At 42.7% G+C, this 20,886-nt stretch overlaps 2 protein-coding genes across 4 annotated transcripts; one reads left to right on the top strand and one right to left on the bottom strand.

Annotated features, from left to right (window-relative positions):
* Positions 1 to 901: 901 nt before the first annotated feature.
* Positions 902 to 8,071, bottom strand: LOC113572336 (protein ILRUN-like). 2 transcript variants are annotated; one of them, XM_027001788.2, is made up of 5 exons: positions 7,816 to 8,071; positions 6,365 to 6,519; positions 4,951 to 5,148; positions 3,576 to 3,865; positions 902 to 3,076 (listed from the first exon to the last, which is right to left on the bottom strand). In XM_027001788.2, the coding sequence occupies exons 1-5, from the start codon at positions 7,971 to 7,973 to the stop codon at positions 3,041 to 3,043; spliced, it is 837 nt and encodes a 278-aa protein (XP_026857589.1). In that variant the 5' UTR covers positions 7,974 to 8,071; the 3' UTR covers positions 902 to 3,040. The 2 variants fall into 2 exon arrangements, with proteins under 2 accessions (XP_026857589.1, XP_026857590.1); XM_027001789.2 differs by lacking the exon at positions 4,951 to 5,148.
* Positions 8,072 to 9,761: 1,690 nt separating this feature from the next.
* On the top strand, positions 9,762 to 20,374 carry hm13 (histocompatibility (minor) 13). 2 transcript variants are annotated; one of them, XM_027001766.2, is made up of 13 exons: positions 9,762 to 10,186; positions 11,662 to 11,760; positions 12,534 to 12,616; positions 12,694 to 12,782; positions 13,194 to 13,279; positions 13,507 to 13,632; positions 14,217 to 14,274; positions 14,487 to 14,570; positions 14,941 to 14,977; positions 15,084 to 15,186; positions 15,275 to 15,360; positions 16,612 to 16,788; positions 18,022 to 18,108. In XM_027001766.2, exons 1-12 carry the CDS (start codon positions 9,977 to 9,979, stop codon positions 16,760 to 16,762), a joined length of 1,212 nt encoding a protein of 403 aa, XP_026857567.1. In that variant the 5' UTR covers positions 9,762 to 9,976; the 3' UTR covers positions 16,763 to 16,788; positions 18,022 to 18,108. The 2 variants fall into 2 exon arrangements, with proteins under 2 accessions (XP_026857567.1, XP_026857568.2); XM_027001767.2 differs by lacking the exon at positions 16,612 to 16,788 and having other exon boundaries at positions 9,763 to 10,186; positions 18,022 to 20,374.
* The last annotated feature ends 512 nt before the right edge of the window (positions 20,375 to 20,886 follow it).

Consider the following 20,886-nt stretch of genomic DNA (forward strand, 5'->3'; position numbering starts at 1 on the left):
CATTGACACCTACTGTTTTACTAAGCGAAACATATTAGCAAACACTTTTAACTGTGTGTTTCTGAAGGTTTAACAACTTTATCACGTTAATAATATAATGCACCTCGACAACATGACAGCTTACTCTTTTTTAAACTGAATTACTTGTTAAATTACAATACATAGCAAATCACAACGCTGTTTGTCCTCAAACTTGACATCAGTTAGCATGCTGTGGTTAAACCAGGCCAGTCCCATCATTTCCAGCCAAAGAATAAATCCAAGCACTAAACGTGCATTTCCTGATAACACAAAAAGACTGAGCCTGCATTCTAAAACCTTGTTCTTTTGACTAATGTGCTTGTAATTGGTCCTCAGTAAGGAAAAGACACTACTACACCTGAAGGGTCTGAACCCTGAACAACACTTTACCTTGATGTCACACTGGCTTGTGAAACATGAGTTTAGTATGAAGGCTGATCCAAATATTTACTCTGTGTCACCGTTTGCGCACTACAATGAGGGAGACAGCCCCTCTTCTGCTTTTACAGCCAGGGCTCATGGGTAACAAATCTTGCAGAGCAATTTCAGTCATCTGGGACACAATTTTGGCTTTGCTATCCCAATAGAGTCTAGATATTAAAGACTCTGAGGTGTTGCATTACTCAGTTTCCAAACTATATCCAGAGCACAACAAAGTACAAATGCATGATATGCAAACATTAGTGCACTGGAACTTCTTTGTGTGTTGTTTTAATTTTTTCCCATAATAAATTCCACCCAGTCTAAACGTGAGCTATACTGCTGTGGCCTGCCTGTCATGTGCAGTAATCTGCACAAATTATATTGCAATTGCAGGTTTATTATTTTAATAGTAAGATTAATTATTTTAAGGTCAAAAGACAATTTTTTGATGCAAAAATCAGGGCTTTGAAGTTTTATTTAAACAAACAGTATTATAGAACAATAAAGTGAGTCATTAATCTTTTTTAGTTACAGCATTCAGTCACCACAGCCTGCCTCAGAGATAACGGTACATTCATCTGTTCTTTAACTTACATGGAATCACTGTAATTGTCATCTCATCATATTTACGCTCTTTCACTAAACTTCAGCACTGAAAAAGAATCTTTTTATAGCCACGATCAAATTATCGATACTCATTATATTTTGTTTTGACCCATAGATTATATATAAGACCAAGGTGGACGAATCCTCTGATGGACATTTCCCTAGTCACATCCTATGTTTTGGTTGGTTTGTCTTTTACGGGATTGGTTTCTGAGATTCAACCACTGCTGCTAGGCTTTTCCCCCTTGCTCTCCTATGGATCCATGTATGCTTGATTGTGTAAGCAAACCAGCAGTTTTGATAGCAGTTGTGGCATAAGCACTGTAGTGACAGCATTGGAACAGTAATAAACAGTAATACACCCATAATGTCTACCCAAGAATACCCCTTTTAAGTGAAGTGTTACCTTTTACTATCACATACTGATTCTGGACACAGAAGAGTTATTTACTCTGGCTTTATTTCTTGCCATCCTGTCAGTCATAGAACTGCAAACCCCTCGATCCCTCATGCAAATACACCCACAACTTCCCCGGAAAAGTTAAGCTCAAACTTCCAAACCACAACTCAAACAAGGAAGTTCATCATGAAGAAAAACGACTTATTAAATCAAACCACTGACACACACAGAGTGTTGGCTTCAAAACAATCAGGACAGTGTCCAATGCACTGCCCTGAAAAAAGGACAGATGAGGAAATTATTCATCCTTTCCCTTTAAATATATCTACTAACAGGAGACGTAAGCTGTCAGTTGTCATCAGGAGGGTGTACATAAATTAACAACTTGCATACAGCATGTAAAATTCTTGATTTTTTAAGATTTCAAGATGTTTATTCTGCTTTGATAAATTGACAGGGATCGTGTGAAGTCTTCTCTAAGAAAAAAAAGCTTCAATTTATTGCACTGCTACAAAGCTCAAAGTGTAGGTATCTTGGTTAGACAGAACATTTGAAAGGCCGGTGTGTGTCTCGAGTGGGATGTAAAGAAACATCACTCATTGAGCCATCATTCTAGTTTCAGCATGGCATCATAAAGTTTCGCAATGTTCAAAAGCTTAAGAAAACCCTTAATCCCTGGATCTGTTCAGACCACAACACCAAAGAGAGAAACATAACCAATGCTTCATAAAACCAGCACACTAGTTTCAGCACACATTCTAATAAATAAACCTACATTTAGGTTCCAAGTATTAGGCAGTGGTAAGTGGTGAGAAAAGAGAGTCTAATAAAAGACATTTCATTTTTAAAAAAGAAGACAAAAAATGAATTAATAAGGAGCTCTATTCAAGGCTAAGTGTGGAAATCAACTAGCTATTACTATTTGGCTCCCTCTGCTGGTAAAACAGAAACCAGCATGTCAGCACTGACGAATCATTCTGCACTCAGACTGAGGCTGAGATGCATGTCATTCTGCACTCTTCTGTTTATGAAAATCACTATTAATCAAGTCCAGAACAGACAGGATGGAAGTATCAGTAAATAAGTGTGCCAAAAATTATTTATCAGATGGGCTGTTATTCAGTGGCAGGTTGAAGTTGCATATGCACACGACCTCGCACCCAACAGTACACTAAAGTTCCCACCATTTAGCAACAGCGTCATGTAATGGTTGCACTATGAAATATGTACCTGATTGTCAATATGCTGTATATGTTCATAGTAAAGCTTAAAATTAAAATAAAATTAAAAAAAAGGGAGGGGGGGCTAATCATGTTTAAAAAAAAATTGTTTTTGAAAATGATTCTTCAAGCACTCTCCTTAAAATAGCATTCACATACACATGCTCAGGGTGGCATCTGAGCAGTGAGAAGAATACCCCTGCCATTTTAATCATGATGGTGAGAGCAGGGGTGGAGTCAATATGCCAAAGAGTCTCTAAGAAGTTGGAGCAGCCGCCCTCAGCCCTGCCCCTCTGCAGCTGTTCCAGCCCCTGACAGAGTTGAGCCCAAGGCCACAGTTTCATTCAGTATGAATGACCAACACCTTGTCTTAAGACTGTCCAAATGGATAAGGTCCGTAAGTAGGCTGCAGGAAGAAAACAGGGAGAGAACATGGTTACTGGGAACATGGATGTAAATACACTTAAAAAACAGATGCCATGCTTTCTCATAGGAACATGGAGACAATATTCGACTATTGTCAAAGATAATAATGAAATTCTAGAGTACAAATAATACTGAAACGTTATATAATAAGCAAGATAGCTTTGTGAGATTGTGATCAGTATTCATGCACATTAATGCATTACTTAACTCACAATGGTACAAATTTGCACAAGTATGTTAAACTATATAAAAGTTAATATATCGTTTCAGACAGTGCTGACTGTCACTACTCTTACTGGAGGCTTCTGACTGGAGCTCTGGCCTCTAAATTATATTTGAACAAGCATGCTTGGCTGACAAAGCAGGTGTATGACAAATAGCGAGGGCAACTATTAAAGGGGACCCTTCTGAACCTCAGCGCAGCATCCATAACTCATCTTTTAACACTAGCAGGTGTGTGCCTGCGTCACAGGACTCACCTCACCATAGGGAACTACTGACACGTTTTGCAGATTGTTTGCTGCTAAATTCACAGAACTGTCTGACATTCCGTTCTGTTCTGTCCGCATGGAATCACTAAGGCTATCGTCTGGGAGACGGTCACCGCAGTCGCCACTCTGCTTGCTCTTGTGCGGCGAGGCGAAGGGGTTGTAGTCGTCCTGCACACTGCGATGAGGCTGTGTGTTGAACTCCCCTCTGAAGGAAGAAAGCTGCTGGGTAACGCCCAGGAGACCCCCCACCTCCACGCTCAAGATCACCCATATAACATCTGCAGGGTTACAGAGGGACAGAGAGAAGAAACAAGGTGGTCAGGGGATGCACCAGGCAATATGGAATCAGGCAGCCATCCTAGATACCCTTGTGTTGCCTCTTGTTCTGTCACCTGAATGAGCATTCAGCTGTGATCTGGAGGGTGTTTCACAAAGTAGGAACTTTAATTACACAATTTAAACCAAAAGACAAAATAATCCAACGTGAGTGTTCCTCACCCCTCATTTTCTAAGACAGTCTTGATTTTTGCCATAGGTTATCTTGCTAACTGAAACAGCCCCATGGACACAGCTAATCTGGGATTTGGGTTAGTGTGATATGTGCATGCAGTCCATACAGTCAGTGCTCCTGAGGTTCACAGCCATGACCTGCATAGTTCATATTGAACACTAAGTCAGATCTCTGTATCAGAGGTAAATTATTTACCGACCTCCATTTAACACAACAGCATTAAGCAGTGGCTTACGAAACACCATGAACTCTGGAGGAAAAGCGAACCCTGTGTTGCCTCCACCTGGAAGTAGGCAGGTGCTTCCTGATGACATGCTAATATTAGGACATGATGGTCTTTTCATCAGTACTTCTATAACATTGACTGCCAATACACTTCCTAGGAAAATCACACTTAGACACACACTTCAATCAATTTATATTTTTTTGATTTCTTTTATGCAACAAGATTCATCAATACATCTATTTCCTTCAAACACTAAGATCTACAAGACCTTTCGTGTCTCTCAATCAATTTAACTCTCAAATCAATATTACAATAATAGGTAAAGAGCAATTATATGGCTAAATAGGAAATATGTGCAATATCTCAAATAAGTGTTTGTGTGTGTACTTTTACTAGTTCGTGTCATTTTGTGAAAGATATTGTATGTAGAAATGTGAAGTGTTAGCATGTTTGTAGCAGTCAGATGATATAAGAATGTCTTGCGTTGGACTAAAGGTGCGTGGACGCAAGGCAAATGTCAGAATAACTCAGCCCTCACTCACAAGCACAGCAGGCTGAGAAGGCTTCATATGTACTGAACACAAGCGGGGCAAAGCCGCCGTTCCTCAGCACGCTCGTGTATTCACCTCCGTAGAAGAGTCCGGCAGCTGTGCACATCCTCCACTGGCCCTGGTACATGCCCGGAGCAACAGGACTGCGCATCTGCACACTCACATCATACATCTCTTGAGGGTCCAGTGAACGTACCATGACAAAGTTCACGTGGCCAAACTGATCTCCACCAATGTACTTCAGGCATACACCCGGGGGCCAGGATTCTGAACCTGCAGCACATGCATGCGCAGGTGTACATGCATGAACGAACACACGCGCGCACACACACACAGTATATTAGTTTCATTTGGGAGAAAGTAGGCCATACATTGGTCCAAATAAAACACAAGAACTAAACTGTAATGTGTAGCATTACACTATAAAAACAACATATTAACAGTATAGAAACTGTTCAATTTTATATATTTATATATTTATATATATATATATATATATATATATATATATATATATATATATATATATATATATATATATATATATATACATACACACACACACACACACACACACACACACACACACACACACACACACACACACACACACACGAAGGTTAATCAGACTACTTGCTATAGGGGACCTTGTGAATACTACAATCATCCACATGATTAATGAGAAATTAAAAGTTGTATAACATCCATATTTTAGAGACTATCAGCTCATTAAACCCATTTTCTCACACTATGATAATTTATCCCTGGGGAGATGGGATGGTCTGTGTCCTGAACGAAGTAGAAAGAGGTTCATCAGGCTCATCTTCATGTAAGGTTTTACACACATTAACCTAACAAAACCTGGTCTGTGCATACTATTTTGGAATTTTGTTGTTTACCTAATGCTATTGGTCCATTTGGAAATGCAAAATCAAAAGAAAATTTATAGTGCAAGCATGCATAAGCAAACAAAGTATCAGAAAGAGGACAGATGACCTGGAATAACTTATTGATCCACTTATCAAAGTAACTGTTGTACTGAGTAATCGGCATTATACTACCACTATGGAAATTCTGGACTAAAGGGATTCTCAGCCTAGAAGTGCTGCATGGCTGGGTTCTAATCATCAACCCTTCCAACCTGGTAATCAAATCATCGCTGTGTTAGTTAGCTTTGTTGGATGGTGCTATCCTACATGAGAGGATTGTGGATTAGGGAAATTTAGCAAAGCATATACACTTTGCTAACCATTTATTGAGATCATACAAAAATCATCATGATAAAAATGACATCAGCAGAGTACCTTTCACTGCATTTCCCCAGCGTTTCTTTAGTTAATTGTCCTTTGCAATATTTAAACGTTTACCTAAACATGTGCAAGAACATGCATAAAAATCTTTAGATGTTTGTTTTTGTTGCTGAGACCCCAGTGTGGAAACCTAGGTGCAAAGGTCCCTTTCGTGTCATTTTTTTCCTTAAATGTGGCACCTGTGTTCTGTATCCTCCAGGTCTTGGTAAAAGGTGTATCTGGTGGAATGGATTCTCCTTCCCCAATAGTCACATCTTCCACAAAAGACATAGACGGTGCCGTGATGTTGGGACTTTCAAAGTCATAATATGCTCCAATTGCAGCCTGTAGGTTCCTACAGGGAAAGGAACAACAGCTGCAAACGTATATGCCTTATCGGGAGTGCAGGAAGAACGTCATCAAAGAACAACTACAGAATTATTGGTCCAAGTAAAACAAAACACTGAATACAGCTCGATGATGCAATACATCACGTCATTTTGGACCATCTTGGAGGGAATAAAATGAACCTTAATGGAAATTCGTTTCACTAAAGCTAAGGTTAGAGGTTATCCTTCTGCACATGTGTACATAGGAATAAAAATAATTAAGAATGGAACATCTTGTACAATTAATAACTACTTCATTTATTTTGCTTCAGGATAGAACTGTTCAACAAAGAACGATTTCATGCTTTTGAATTGCAAGGATAACTCAGAACGAGCTGTATCGTTAGCTAACGTTACGTAACGTAGCTAACGTCTGCAGCCCCAGAACACATCTCCAGTGATAGAGTAATTCGGAATATGACAAGCATTTTACTGACTGCATACTAATACAGAAATTGTTTACAGGTTACGCAAGCAAATAAAGGTGATGTGTTATGGAGCGACTGCTGTGGTGGTGGTTTCTGGTTATTGCCTTGTAACGACTAGATAGCAGCTAGAAATGGAGAATTCACTCACAGGCTAATGCAACGCTATTCATCGTTTATCTGGGTAATTAGGTTAGTATAGCTAGTTATCATGTTGGTCAAATGTTAATATAAATAAATGCACTAAAAAGTTAAGATGAACATTCTTTTGGAATATACTTTGACTCATCTAGTATTAGTTTGGCCATCTAACTAATAACGTCTCTTCTTTGGAAACGTGGCCAGCCATCTAGCTCCGAGTTGTCACAAGTAGTAAACAATCTTGCTAAACGCAGCTGAACAAAGTTTGTGACTTCAGCCAGATAGAGCAGCACGCAATAATTTCAAATGTGAAATCAAAGGTAACGATTTGGATGGCTAACGTTAGGAAATTAATGCCACTTACGAGAATAATGTGACAGACAGCTAGGCTAGGCTAGCCTAACTAACGCGTTATGACATCAGCAACGAGCCAGGTATGCTAACGCTAACGCTAGCTAGTTAGCTTCTCCGCTGCAGGCCCGTATCGGGCCTACGGTCTCCATTTTACCTCACGATCAATTTAAACTAAAAGATGAACCGTCTAAGACACTCGTCACGTTTACTTTAAGCATCCACTCCTTCGTTTATTATAACCAGCTGGCTAACGTTCTTCCTGTCTGTGCATTAAATGATAGCTGCTTAGCCAGATACCCACCGACCACTGCCGCTAGCCTAGCTAGGCTAACTCACACTTACCAGTTAGTCATGTCCAAGAAAAAAGCACAGCCAGCAGGATTGAGCTGGAACCCCAGCAGTCTTTGAAACTCGGTTATCAAGATGTCTTTATCGGTTGTACCCATGCAGCTAAACTTCTGCATAAGCTCCGGGTCGATGTCTGTTTCCATTCCCTCCATCGCAGGAGGAGACGGGGTTCCGCTTCAAATCGAGTCCGAGGCTTTAGCTTAGCTAGTCATAACCGACACGACCACCACGCGAGTGCGCATGACGAGAGCGTCACGCGACAGTGTTGCGCATGTGCGACGACATAGCCACTCGATGCGCGAGACAACAGTGTCACGCGACAGTGTAGCGTGAGCGCGGTGCCAAAGCCAAAGGCGTTACGCTGAGGGTTCGCTCAGGTGTGTTTTACTGCGGAATAATACGCACCAATATATCGATTAGATGATTAAAACATCAGTTCCGACGATTTTAACTATCATTTGTAACCAGCAGTAAAGAATTTAGCCAAACATTAGGCACAACGAACTTGAAAAAGGACCAATCACTAAAGATTGTGCTTGCAGTTAAAAACTTTTGGTTTCCAGAAGAGTACTGTACCCTGGCCCTTATGCTTTACAGTAATAGCGTAAACCTGTTTTCCAACTTAATTGCGGTCAAACTGAAGTTGTTCCTTTGTTTGATGTACTCTAATCTCTCACGTAGTAGCAGTATTTTGCTGGCTGTCCAGTCAGTGTGACTTGTCTACACCTTCATCTTGCTTGGTATAAGGCTATGGTACGGTCATCAGCACATATCAGTTACCTGGCTTTATGCTGGTACTATGTACTTGGTTCTAAATAATAGTCTGTCAGGGTCAATCATCAGCCAACCTTTTTTTGAGCACAGGGGTGATATTCTCAGGCTATTTCATAATTGGATCGTTATTTCTTCTACTATATCGTGCAGCCCCAATTATCTAAGTCTTGCTTCTTCAAATTATTTAGGGATGATACCTTATTCAAGCCTATCTACGTTTAGTGGCTGAATGAACGCCACAAGTACGATTTAATCTAATTTCTAAAGAACAAATAAGATTGCTCATATTTAAAAAATAACAAACATCTCAATGTTTTAAAGCTTAAACTAGGTTATGGTTTTGTTGTTTAGGAGAATGTGTTCCCCCAATGTTCACATCAAAATCTATTCTCTCTCTCTCTCTCTCTCTCTCTCTCACATACATATATATATATATATATATATATATATATATATATATATATATATATATATATACATATATATATATATATATATATATATATATATATATATATATATATATATATATATATATATATATAGCAGTTTAATGTTGTAGTGTTCTCCGATCTTGGCATTTTGGTTGCAGACGTTTCATCACCAGATGAGGTGACATCTTCAGTGCGAGCGGTAAACAAGCACATTGAACTGCCCAAAGAGGGCCAACCAGGAAACCCGACCAGAAGACCGTGAGACTGTCAGAATGGCAACCCAACCCGAACTACTGATATTTACCTTGATTTCCAATGTAGAGATGGTTACAATTGCCGTGAAGTGCACAAGGTGTCCAGAAAAACAGTAGTTTGCACATTAGTTACTCATTATTAGTTATTATTTTTTATTATTAGCAGTATTAACAGAAGTCCTGTTATTAGTTCATATATAACGACCAGGAGCATGACTATATAGTGTGCCTATTGTACATATTTGTAGTTGCAATTTTGTACTGCTGCAGTGGTTTAACAATAAAAAAAGTAGTTATATTACTTCTCGCAGAACAGAACACAGGCTAATGACTGTATTTTTATTTTTATGTATTTTTTTTTTACTTGACTACATAATTGGCTATGACACACTGCATAACTTTTACATGAATATTACACACAGCTACGTCTTATATCTCTTGTGCGGAATGTTTTATACTCCGATACTAAAGGTGGCAGTAACACAACTTTCTGTGTCGACAATGTCTTTTCACGGCGTCGAAACATCTTTCGGTTCCCGGAGAGAGTTAGGAAACGTGGCCTTATGAGAAAGAACCCAAACCCCTGAGAACGGGTAGTCAGTGTTAACGGATAGTCACTGTAGGCACTCACGACAGAGCTTACGCTGCTGAATTTACACTTTCAGATCCACTCTTTGTCGACACCCGCTCATCATGGCCGATATGGAGCAAGGACCGGCTGTACCGGCCGAAGCCTCACCGCTGCTGGAGAGCCTGAATGCCACCGACGCCGGTAACGCCAGCGCGGCCAGGTTCGTGGCCACTCCCGAGGGCACAGCGCTGGCGTACGGCAGCCTTGTGCTCATGGCACTGCTGCCCATCTTCTTTGGGGCTCTACGCTCTGTCAGCAGCTCTAAAAGCAAGGTACAGTAGGCTTTAGTGGGGTTTCATCTCCCCGGAGTCAGGTCTGTAATCTACGCCAGAACCAGTAGCGTCTATCCTTCCATCCATCCACCCATCACACCGCTTCTAGCTTCGACAGCTTTCTTCATTCTCCTGAACCAGAGAGACACAGAGCCTGAAATCCGCCTCCCTGTGCGCCGGTAGACGCTGTAATTTTAGCACATTGTGATGGGAACATGTACCTTTGCGGACCAGATGACAGAACATGTTAAATCTTGCTGTTTTAACAGGTTCCCAGCGGAGCTTCGTGTGAAGCCTGTGCGCTTTGTAAAGGGCACATGTGCGCTACAGCTGTACTTCACTGCGCCGTGGCGCTCCACTAACCCGGTTATTACGCACGGTTGAAGATGCTTTATAATCGGTGGAAAGTCTGTCCAGTGTGCACGTTGTGTGGTAATAACGCAGCGGATCCCTTATTTACCGTTTGCTTCTTTTACGTCTCCTAAAGTGCGGGTGTGAAGAGCGTGTCGGTGGTTTGTGTGAAATGCACCGTTATTTGAGACCCCTGGCCGACTGCTCGCTGTAGTCTGTACGGACTCATTCAGCGCGTTTGCTCAGGTTTGATTTAGATCTGCTTTAAACACTAGCCCTTCTCAACACAGTAAGCGTTGCTCAGAGAAGACACCAAATATTTTAAGTTTCTGTAGATATGTCTTCCTTCACAAGCATTTTTGGTCAATAAAACAATTTCACTCTGTTTAGTGTTACACCTGGTTGAGTTCACCTCTGAGAGCTGTAGGTGCAAGTTGTCTTTCTTTATGCCAACCCAGAACAAGTTCTTGTTGAATTCTCATGTGCACTGAGGTCGAGGCAATTGTTGATTGGTCCTGTTTTAGCATCACTAGGGTTGTTATTGTGAGGGTCAGTTGCTAAGGACCACTTGGTTTTACCTGAACCAATGGGGAGTTCTTCTCAGCCTTTAAATGCACACATCCATCCGTTGAGATGAGACTGGTCTGTTTTGCTAGAAGCCAGAGCATTTACCATTTTCAAATCCAAAAGATAATTGCCTCTCAACCTTAGTCTTGTGCATTAAGTTGTGGCTTGTGTGTTTTACACACACTGCCACCCTGACCCATTTTACAGAGAGAGAATTCCACTGTGGCCATAATTGAAGTTATACTTCAGATCCTTTGTGGCGCTGTTTGGCATGTGACCTTGTACTTCTCCATTGTAAATTTAGTACAGTGAAACTTATATCTCAGTTTATATGGTGAACATTCTTACTGAGGGAAGCTTCCATGTCTTTAACCCACATGGGGGAGGTGGGAGCAGAACCTCCCCCTGCCTCACACTGGTGTGATTTGTAGGACTTGAGACTCCAGGCTTATTGGGTTGGTGCTAAACGTGTAGTGCAGTGAGTGAGAGCTCTATTCTTTAATTTTGTGATGATGATTCAGAATGTCTGGATTTCGTTCTCTCTCTCCCGCTCTCAGAACTCCTCCGACATGCCTGAGACCATCACCAGCAGAGACGCTGCGCGCTTTCCCATCATTGCCAGCTGCACTCTTTTTGGCCTCTATCTCTTCTTCAAGGTAGACTGCGTCCTCCACACATCATCCTCCCTCTTATCTAGTCCACTTCAGATGGCATCATTGCCTCTATTTTTTTCTCTTTCTAAAAAGCAGGTGGCGCACACACAGAGAACCTTCACCTCCTTTTCAAAAGTTAATTAATAACTTGTTGACCACATCAGCCACCTGACAGTGGTCAAATACTCCTTGAGTTCTGGTGGCGTTCACCTTGACCCACCATCCCCAGCTCCCCGGATCATTAATGAGGGGTATTGGTCATTTAATGAGGGGTATCGGTCATTGTTCATGTTGATAACCCAGAATGGCAGTAAACTTTGCTCTAATTCAGCGCAACTCATTTTCTGCAGCTTAGTATTCATCATGTAAGCTAGACGCAGGAGCGAACAAAAGCCTGGACTATGCACGCTTCCTGAGTGTTTATCTCATCTCTTGTGTTATCTTATGACACAATTGAAACTCACCAAAACCTGTTTCCTGCAAGTTCCTCATTATGACACCGGGAAATGTGTGACTTTAGTCCTAAAGTTCAGCAGTTTGGATCAGTCTTCCATCAACACTCCAACAAAGCAGATACTGGAGAATTGTTCCCTCTTCATCTAAGGGGCCTTATTTGGGGAGTAACCCCATCAACATTAGAACTTAAATAACCCACTGAAGCCGGAGTTTGTGTGAATGAATACCTGCAAGGTCATGACGCTTCCTCAACATGACGACATTTAGTTTTTTAACTTTTTCATGGAAATAAATGGCACTTTTTTTTCTTTTCTTTTTAGATTTTTTCTCAAGAGTACATCAACCTGCTTTTATCTATGTACTTCTTTGTGCTGGGGATTTTAGCTCTGTCTCACACAATGAGGTAAGAGGAGTCCATGCCATGGAAATTCCTGTATGTTGGTTAATGCAGTCTATAGCGTGTGTGTGTGTGTGTTTCAGTCCATTCATGAACAGAGTTTTGCCAGCCAATCTGCCCAACAAGCAGTACCAGCTCCTTTTCACACAGGGCTCTGGAGAGAGCAAAGAAGGTGAGTGTTGCTCCATACCGTCGATCCTGATCACAGACTTAAGTTCACAGGTTATGACATGGAATGATGGTAAGCTTTCAGTTATCAAGGCTCTGGAATTCTGTCTTGTTTGAAGATTTCATCATAAACGCTTTCAAGATTATGAATCGGATGTTTATAATTGTTTTGTTTATTATTGTTGTTGTTGTTTGTCATAATGGACGTGTCTGGGTGGGGGGAGAGAGAGGGAGCAGTCTGTGGTGCTCCCAGCAGTCATTGGAACCGGGAGGGGCTACACGTACTGCGGGGAACCGATGCGTTCACGCGCCGTGTGTGGGCTTTTTTTGTTTTTGTTTTTAGTTTTTTTAAACTGAATTGAACGCAGTTATGCGATTTGCGTACAAGCTAATCCATGACCATTTCCTCCCACAGAAATAGTCAACTATGAGTTTGACACCAAGGACCTGATATGTTTGGGAATTAGCAGTGTGGTGGGTGTCTGGTACGTCATTAAAAAGGTACAGTTCATCCCTCCACACCTCTAGTGTATATAGTTTGAAAGGAAGATTTTATAAATCAGTCTATTAGTATATATTTGTATTAGCATATGGTATCACTGCAAGTAGCACTTGTATAGATCTCTACTATAAATCCTTATTTATTCTACAGGAGTCTATCTGCAATTTGTTTTTGTCTGCAAAAATCACTTTGTACCTGATAACCTTTACGTATATTTGATTGGCAGCACTGGGTAGCCAATAACCTGTTTGGGCTGGCGTTTGCCCTAAATGGGGTGGAGCTACTGCACCTGAATAACGTCAGCACGGGCTGCATCCTGCTGGGTGGGCTGTTCGTGTATGATGTTTTCTGGGTGAGTTAACTAACCTTTTTCTCCACACAGGCTGAGTATTTAACAGCCTGTACCCCATGTACAGCAATAGTAACCTCGGTACACATTTATTCCCACTAGGTTCTTAACATGTGCCACAGGGTACGGTCAGTGTCCATGTACAGGAAGTGGCACACTCAGTTGTGGTAGATGAGTGTTGCGGTGTATTGTACGACCCTATTCGACTGCAGATGCATTTTATTGTGAACCATAAGGATAAACAATTATAGCAAAAACTAGATAACACAATGCTCTTTAAAAAGCAAACAGCAAGTTTGTAGATTTGTTTCATGATCTGGATTTGGTTGGTAAATTGCTCCAAAAAGGCTTCCAGTGACACCATCAGGGTTGTAGCATCATTAGTCCAGCAGAGACAGGTGGAATCCTGGCTGTTGGGACTCTGTGATTGGCTCTTATTGCTCATACTCTCCTTACACACTTTTCCACTCTCCTTGCCTTGTGATTACACCGTGCACTCACTGAAGCATTATGGGTAATTGCTCTAATAAGCAGAGAAACTAACTGTATTGATTTAACAGTAACAACCAAACACGCTTCACTTTCAGGTCTTTGGCACCAATGTCATGGTAACAGTTGCCAAGTCATTCGAAGCACCTATTAAGTGTGAGTACAGTAAGATATTACTACAGTAAATCTACACTATCCTACTGTATGTAGCTGATTCTGTAACAGGGGACAAGAAGTTTGCCTTTTATTGTAGTTCCAAGAATCTGTGCTCAGACTTGTTTGTGTTATAGTGTTGGTCAGTCAGCTGACGGCCACCCCAAAACAGTTATATCTTGTGTGTGTGTTCGTGTGTGTGTTCGTTCCTCTAGTGGTGTTCCCCCAGGACCTGCTGGAGAGAGGTCTGAGTGCCAGTAACTTTGCTATGTTGGGTCTCGGGGACATCGTCATCCCAGGTATCCTTGGACAGAAGCTGCATTACACATAGCTTTTTTTTTTTTTTTTTTTTTTTTTTTTTTTTTTAACCACATGCAAGCAAACTGATGGGTTTGTTTATCCCTGCAAACAGCTGCAAAGCAATTCTAAATGCACGTCATGCCTACCATTTAAAAAGCATGTGCTAAGAGAAAAGGTCATTGCCTCAGCAGACGTTGGTCACAAAGGAGCCTGTGTTGACACGGGGCAAAATTTAATTTGGCTTCCTTTTATCTCGAATATCAGATGGTGCCAATACTGTTTGCCACACTCAGAAAAACAAATCGGGCTCTGAAGCCTTGTTTCTCATGTTGTTGTTGTTGTTGTTGTTGTTGTTGTTGTTGTTCTCAGGCATCTTTATTGCTCTGCTCCTGCGTTTTGATGTCAGGTAAAGCCACTTCGTTCTCTACAGTCTGCAATCTTCAGTTTTGAGCTTTCTTTCACACGTGGTAGTTCAATTACCTCTTCTCTCCTGCCCTCTCCTCTCCTCACAGCCTGAAGAAGAACACACGGACCTACTTCTACACCAGCTTCCTGGCCTACATCTTTGGCCTGGGCCTCACCATCTTCGTCATGCACACGTTCAAACATGCCCAGGTGAGAGGTGAAGCAGCATGGAGACTAGTCTGGGAGGGGAGCATGAGGAGGCCTCACTGATGGACTGCACGTCTTCTTCTTTTCCCAGCCTGCTTTGCTGTACCTGGTCCCAGCCTGTGTGGGCTTCCCCGTGGTAGTGGCGCTGGTCAAAGGAGAACTGACCGAGATGTTTAGGTAACGCATCCCTCCATATTTGCACTTTTGTACAGACATGCTGGACAGTGCCTGGTTTGGCAGGCAGGGAGGGCTCTCTGGCCTGCACCAGTGTTTGTCTGGCCTAAACCCGGTCCCTTCCCTGAAACTTGCTGAGAATTTGAATAGACCCTATGTTTCAGTTCCGGCACATGTGTTTTATGGCTGTGTGGTCGCTCTCTCGCTCTCTCTCTCTCAATCCCTTATCTCATTGCTCATCCGCCCTTTGGGGGGGGGGGGACTGTGTATGTATGCACCCCAGTGGCACTGCCAATGAGCTCCTGGTGCAGGGAGAGTTGGCATGCAGGTTGGCAGAGGTCACACTTCCCTACCTGTTTCTTGCCAGCAGTGCGAAGGGTGGGAACATTTCCTGCCAGGAAATCCTGTGTGATTGCTGCCATGGCAACAATGAAGGAGTGACCTTCAGAGTGTGCAGCTAACAACCCGAGTGTGAAGTTACTTTCCAGAGACGCACTATGTGCTCTGGTGCTCCTGCGCTCTGCTCCGTGTCGGGAGCATCTGAAGGAAGCTGCACATTCCAGCCAGCACAGATTCTGGATCCAGACTGGGAAGGTTCAGGCAGTCTCAGGCAATCGTGTGAGCTTTCGTCTCTCACAGCTCCCTAATCACTCTGACCTGCACCAAACGCACCTCTGCTCGTGGATAAAGGAGGAACCGTTTACTAAACAACTTTTTAATTAAAATAAATTAAAAATTACTTTACCCATTAGTGGTTAAGGTACTTGACTAATCAGAAGGTTGCTGGTTCAAGTCCCACCAGTGCCAAGTTGCCACTGTTGGGCCCCTGAGCAAGACCCTTAACCCTAAATTGCTCAAGTTGTACACAGTCATAACTGCAAGTCACTTTAGATAAAAGCGTCAGCTAAAGGCCATAAATGTAAATGAATCTCAGTACACATTAGGGATAAGTCATGTTCAAACCTGTTAGTTATTTGGTTCTGCCTGTGGACATATTACCATTTATTGATGAGAACAAGTCTCATTGTCCACTGTCTGTCCACTACCTGCCATGGGGGTTTACTGCCTAGTAGTTGTAAACTGGAGGACTCAGGAGGATAAGCAGCTCTGTTTTTAAGCCTCCTTTTCCTTAGTCCTGTACTGTCTTCTCTGTACTGTTATCCTGCGTCTTCTTTTTTTCATCTTCTGCCTCTTCCTAACTTGCTCTTTCTCTCCTCTTTTCTCTTCCTCCCTCACTCTGGCCGTGGCACGTAGCTACGAGTCGTCTGAGGAGGTGTTGCCACACACGCCGCGCCTCACACACTTCCCCACTGTATCGGGCTCCCCGGCCAGCCTGGTCAACTCCATGCAGAGCCCGGCTGGCTCCTCTCCCCGCCGGCGCAGACACGCCCCCTCTGACATGTAACGCCCACCTCGCTCTCACCTGGGCAGGTACGGCCCCTCCCCCACCCCGCCGTCTGCTTGGTTTTGTGTCCCCGCTCCTCTGAACACATGCGTTTGATGCTCCACCCCTGCTTCATTCTGACCTCCGTTCAGCCTACCATCGTTTTTCTGCTGAAAGAATACTTCACCCAAACACACTGCCGTTAGCCGTGAGCTCAAATGGAAAACCAGATGCGTGTGAAGCGCTACTGTCTGGTTTGAGTAACGCGAAATGACGTTGCTGAGTGTCCTTTCACAAACCTCCAAACCAAGAATCTCACTTTTAAACCAGCCTGGCCATGCTAACAGCTATAGCAGATACTTGAGTACGGTTGGGAATGATGGCTTTGTCAGAGAGGTCTGGAGTATCAGGCTGCCTCCTGCAGGTGTGGGTTGGTTTTTCCAGACAGATGTCCTTCTCTGTTTTGAGCCCCCAGACACTCACTACCTCACCTGCTTCCATTGACGCTTAGCTGTGAGTGTCCGTCCCTACAGAGGCTGTGTGGTGGGTCCGCGCAGGTGGTGACGTGCTTGTCTGAAGGGTCATGACTGGCCTGGACACGACTGTTGAGAAGATGCACTACTGTGCCTACCAGTCAGCCATGAGCTTTGGTGCTGAGAACCTGGGTACATGAAAATCCAGTGTGGAAGCTGATATTTCTAAGTATTTATTACTATTAATACTATTTATTAGTATTTATTATTAGATATTTATTAGTATTTATGCCTTTTAAAAGGGAAAACCCAAAGTAACCCCAGCAAAGATGTGTTCTTTGAGAAGGTCGAGTGGCCCAGAAAAAGCGCCTGTTCAGTGCCTTTATGTCCAGACGCACCTCCAGGCAGTGGCTTGTGACTCGCTTCACCTGTAACCGAGTTGGGCCTGTCTTGGTGTTGGAGACAGAGCCCTAGGCACGCCCACCACAGACGTCAGGTTGGCTTCTGTCACCTGGCCAGGATCTCCTGCTCCCCCCGTGCACGCCTCCAGTCATCATCACAGTACAAGCCCTGCAGGTTCACCCGGGAGTCCTGCGCGGAATGTCCTGTCTGTCCCACATCTTCCTATGAAGGTGCTTTTCCTTGAGAGCACCAGTCCACCTGCCAGCTAAAACTCTCCCCAGCACGCAGGTTTACAGGAAGGAGGCGCCCTCACCAGTCTGTTTCTTTCTTACTCTTTTCTTTCTCTCTCTCTTGCGCTCTCTCTCTTTCTCTCTCTAACTTGCTCTGTCCTTTTTTGCTAATCAGGTACGAGGAGTCTTCTGAGATGTCACCAAAAGAGGAGAAAACAGAGACTGATAAAGAGAAATAAAGCATAAGGGAAAGGAGCCCCACCCCACACACCCTGGCTGCCGTTCTCCACCACTGCATTTCAAGAGCAGCACGCCTGTCTCTGCCACATGGGGGTGCTCTCCATCTGCCCAAGGTCTCGTGCCCACCTGTGCATGGAGCAGGCTGATGTTTTGTGTAACTGGTTTAATAACTATATTCTGTTTAGTTTTTTAGTTCTTTCTAAATGATTTGTGAAACAATGTTTGAAAGCTTACTCTGTGCTTTTGTCTCATGTTTGCTACCGATTTTCTCATTTGTTGCGTGCTTCATTCAGTTTACCTTCTGCGTAATTGTAGAATATTAAGTTTATTGGACATTTTCTCTTTAAGGGCCAGAATTTTAAGATGCTTATGAAGCAGTTGTGAAGGCTGGGTTGGGTTGTTTTGTTTTTCTGAGTTGTTGGGCCTCTCTGTGTTGCTTTATGATGGCTGTCTGTACTTCTGAATCAAAGTTCCTTGACCACAAAGCCTGATGGGTATTTTTCTCATACACCTGGATTGCATAAAGGAACAGTTGTCTTTGCACAAAGGTTTCAGAAACCACGCTCACGGTGTGAGTGTCCCCCTTGCCCCAGCCAAGCCAGAACACTGGGACCATATCAGCCCTCCTCATCAGTCTGGGCCACCTGCAGAGATTTTAAAGTTCTGGTGTCTTCAGCAGCAACGCAGGGCAGTTCTGGGGCCATATGCGTCAAATCCCTCGTGAGGTCATGGCACCCTTTCTACCAAGCGTATCGTGAAGAATGTCATTAACCTGAGTGGGGAGGTCGCTCGCGTGAATCCTGAACTGGTTCATCTACTGTCTCTGAGTTCGGGAGATCCGAGAAGTGTGTTGGGGCTGTACAGAACGGGCATGTCTGGAATGCCATACCACACCGAATGTGTGTGTCCGTGAATCTCCTTCAAAGCTTAGTGAAGTGGCATCGTTGTGCGGTCAGTTCTTGTAGATTCGTCTTTCTGTTGATGTTCCAGTGCAAGCTAATGGTTAAAGCTTCCTTGAGGAGCACATCTCTCTTTAATTTTTTATTTTTTTTAATCCACAATAAATTGTGGTTTTATACCGCCATAGAGAAGCATGAAGGGTGTTTGTGTCTTAATGGTAAAGGTGACGTAGGATGTGAACTGCACACACATTACTGTTCGTGCATTAATGAAAATGCACCATTATAGCAACATCTATATTTTAGGAGTTTGTGCAGTAGTGCCACACTTGGCCCTAACCAGATAAACTACAGTAGACAGATCCGTAGTTGGTTATCCCATACATGCCAGAGTAGGAGTGAATGGTTTATTTTGGTCTTGTTTGTGATTCAGTGGAGGGTGATTCTACTTTGATTCAGTTTGAGCTGATTCAAATGATAGACGAACTGATTCGTTTAGTAACTACATCCAGACGCCTGATTAATATGCTTAGTTTTCTGGGTAAAGGCAATGTGCTGTAAGGAAATGTGAGCACGCTTCTCTCTGCAGTTGGTGGCAACCATCTTCACACCCCTGAATCCAAAACCCTGACCAGGATTTTGTCATCACTGGTAGTTAATCTACTTAAACATTTCAACAAATAAAAAGTCTGGTTAATAAGGTATAGAACATGCAGTATGTATTCAAACCACAACCTTTGTTACAGGTTTTCAGCCTCTTGACCTGGGATATAGATAAAGTGGCCATATAATTACTTCTCACTGTTAACTACCAGAGCAATGACTGACTACCCCCACATTTGCCCGTCCATGGCTGTCATGTTTTAGGAGGTACTGTACAGTATGTAAGTTATTCTTGTAAACTTTTTTAGACTTTATAAATCCAGATGGACTACTGGAACAGTTGAGTTGCAGTTTTCCTTTAGAAAAGCAGCGGCGGATTAGAAATGTAGAACTATTTAACAAGCTGGTCGATGCTGATGTGCTACCAGAAGATGGCGCCAAACACTCAAGCCAGGAGGTCGAGCGGGATTTGCGGGTTAATGTTCACACCTTATTAATCAACTAATTTTCCTTTGTATTTTTTTTTTTTTGGAATGTACAAAGATCAAAGTCTCGTAAAGTTGAGTCCGAAGCTTCAGTTGTGATTCAGAGTAGAAAGTGTTACAGGGTATTAGCAAGTACGTTTGTGTGAACAAGTTTTTGTTGTTTATTGAATAATGAAAATGTGTGGCATGTAAATAGTTTCTATAAGATACAGTATATAGTTGTTGATGTATTAGATAGAAATGACCTAGTTATAGTCCAACAGTGGAACTTTACCTAATTAAAGTATCATTAAGTTGAAAACTCTCTGACTCAAGTACTTATGAATGATGAACCTACAGAAAGAGCTCACATTTTCTTTGGTGTATTCCTGAGGTCAGGCCAGGATCTGTAGCATGTGACCAAAACTGCGTGCGCGCGCGCACACGGCTGTATGAAGTTGGGGTCCTTGCTGTGTTCTGTTTGTTTGTAGCCTAAACATGACAACTGTGTCTGACTTTCATCACCTTAGTGTGGACAGGACACAGGGTGTTAAAACACCAGGGTGTACAGCCACAGTCCCTGTGGGAAATGTCCTGTTAAACACAAGTGTTTAACCCTGTGGGATTTTTCTGTGGATGTTTCACGCTAGTTTTGTTCAATACGTTGTTTCCTTTTTTCCATTTTGATATAAAGTTTCAGGTTTGTTTAGCCAGCAAAGCCCCTAACGAATTCAGCTAAAGATGTGCAACACTTGGCCCTTTCACTCCATGTATCTGTATGGACTATGAAGTTATCTGTACAGCAGACTCTAACCAGTTCCTCACATTTCAGGC

This window comes from Electrophorus electricus, chromosome 24 (genome assembly GCF_013358815.1).
Source record: "Electrophorus electricus isolate fEleEle1 chromosome 24, fEleEle1.pri, whole genome shotgun sequence".
NCBI lineage: Eukaryota > Metazoa > Chordata > Actinopteri > Gymnotiformes > Gymnotidae > Electrophorus > Electrophorus electricus.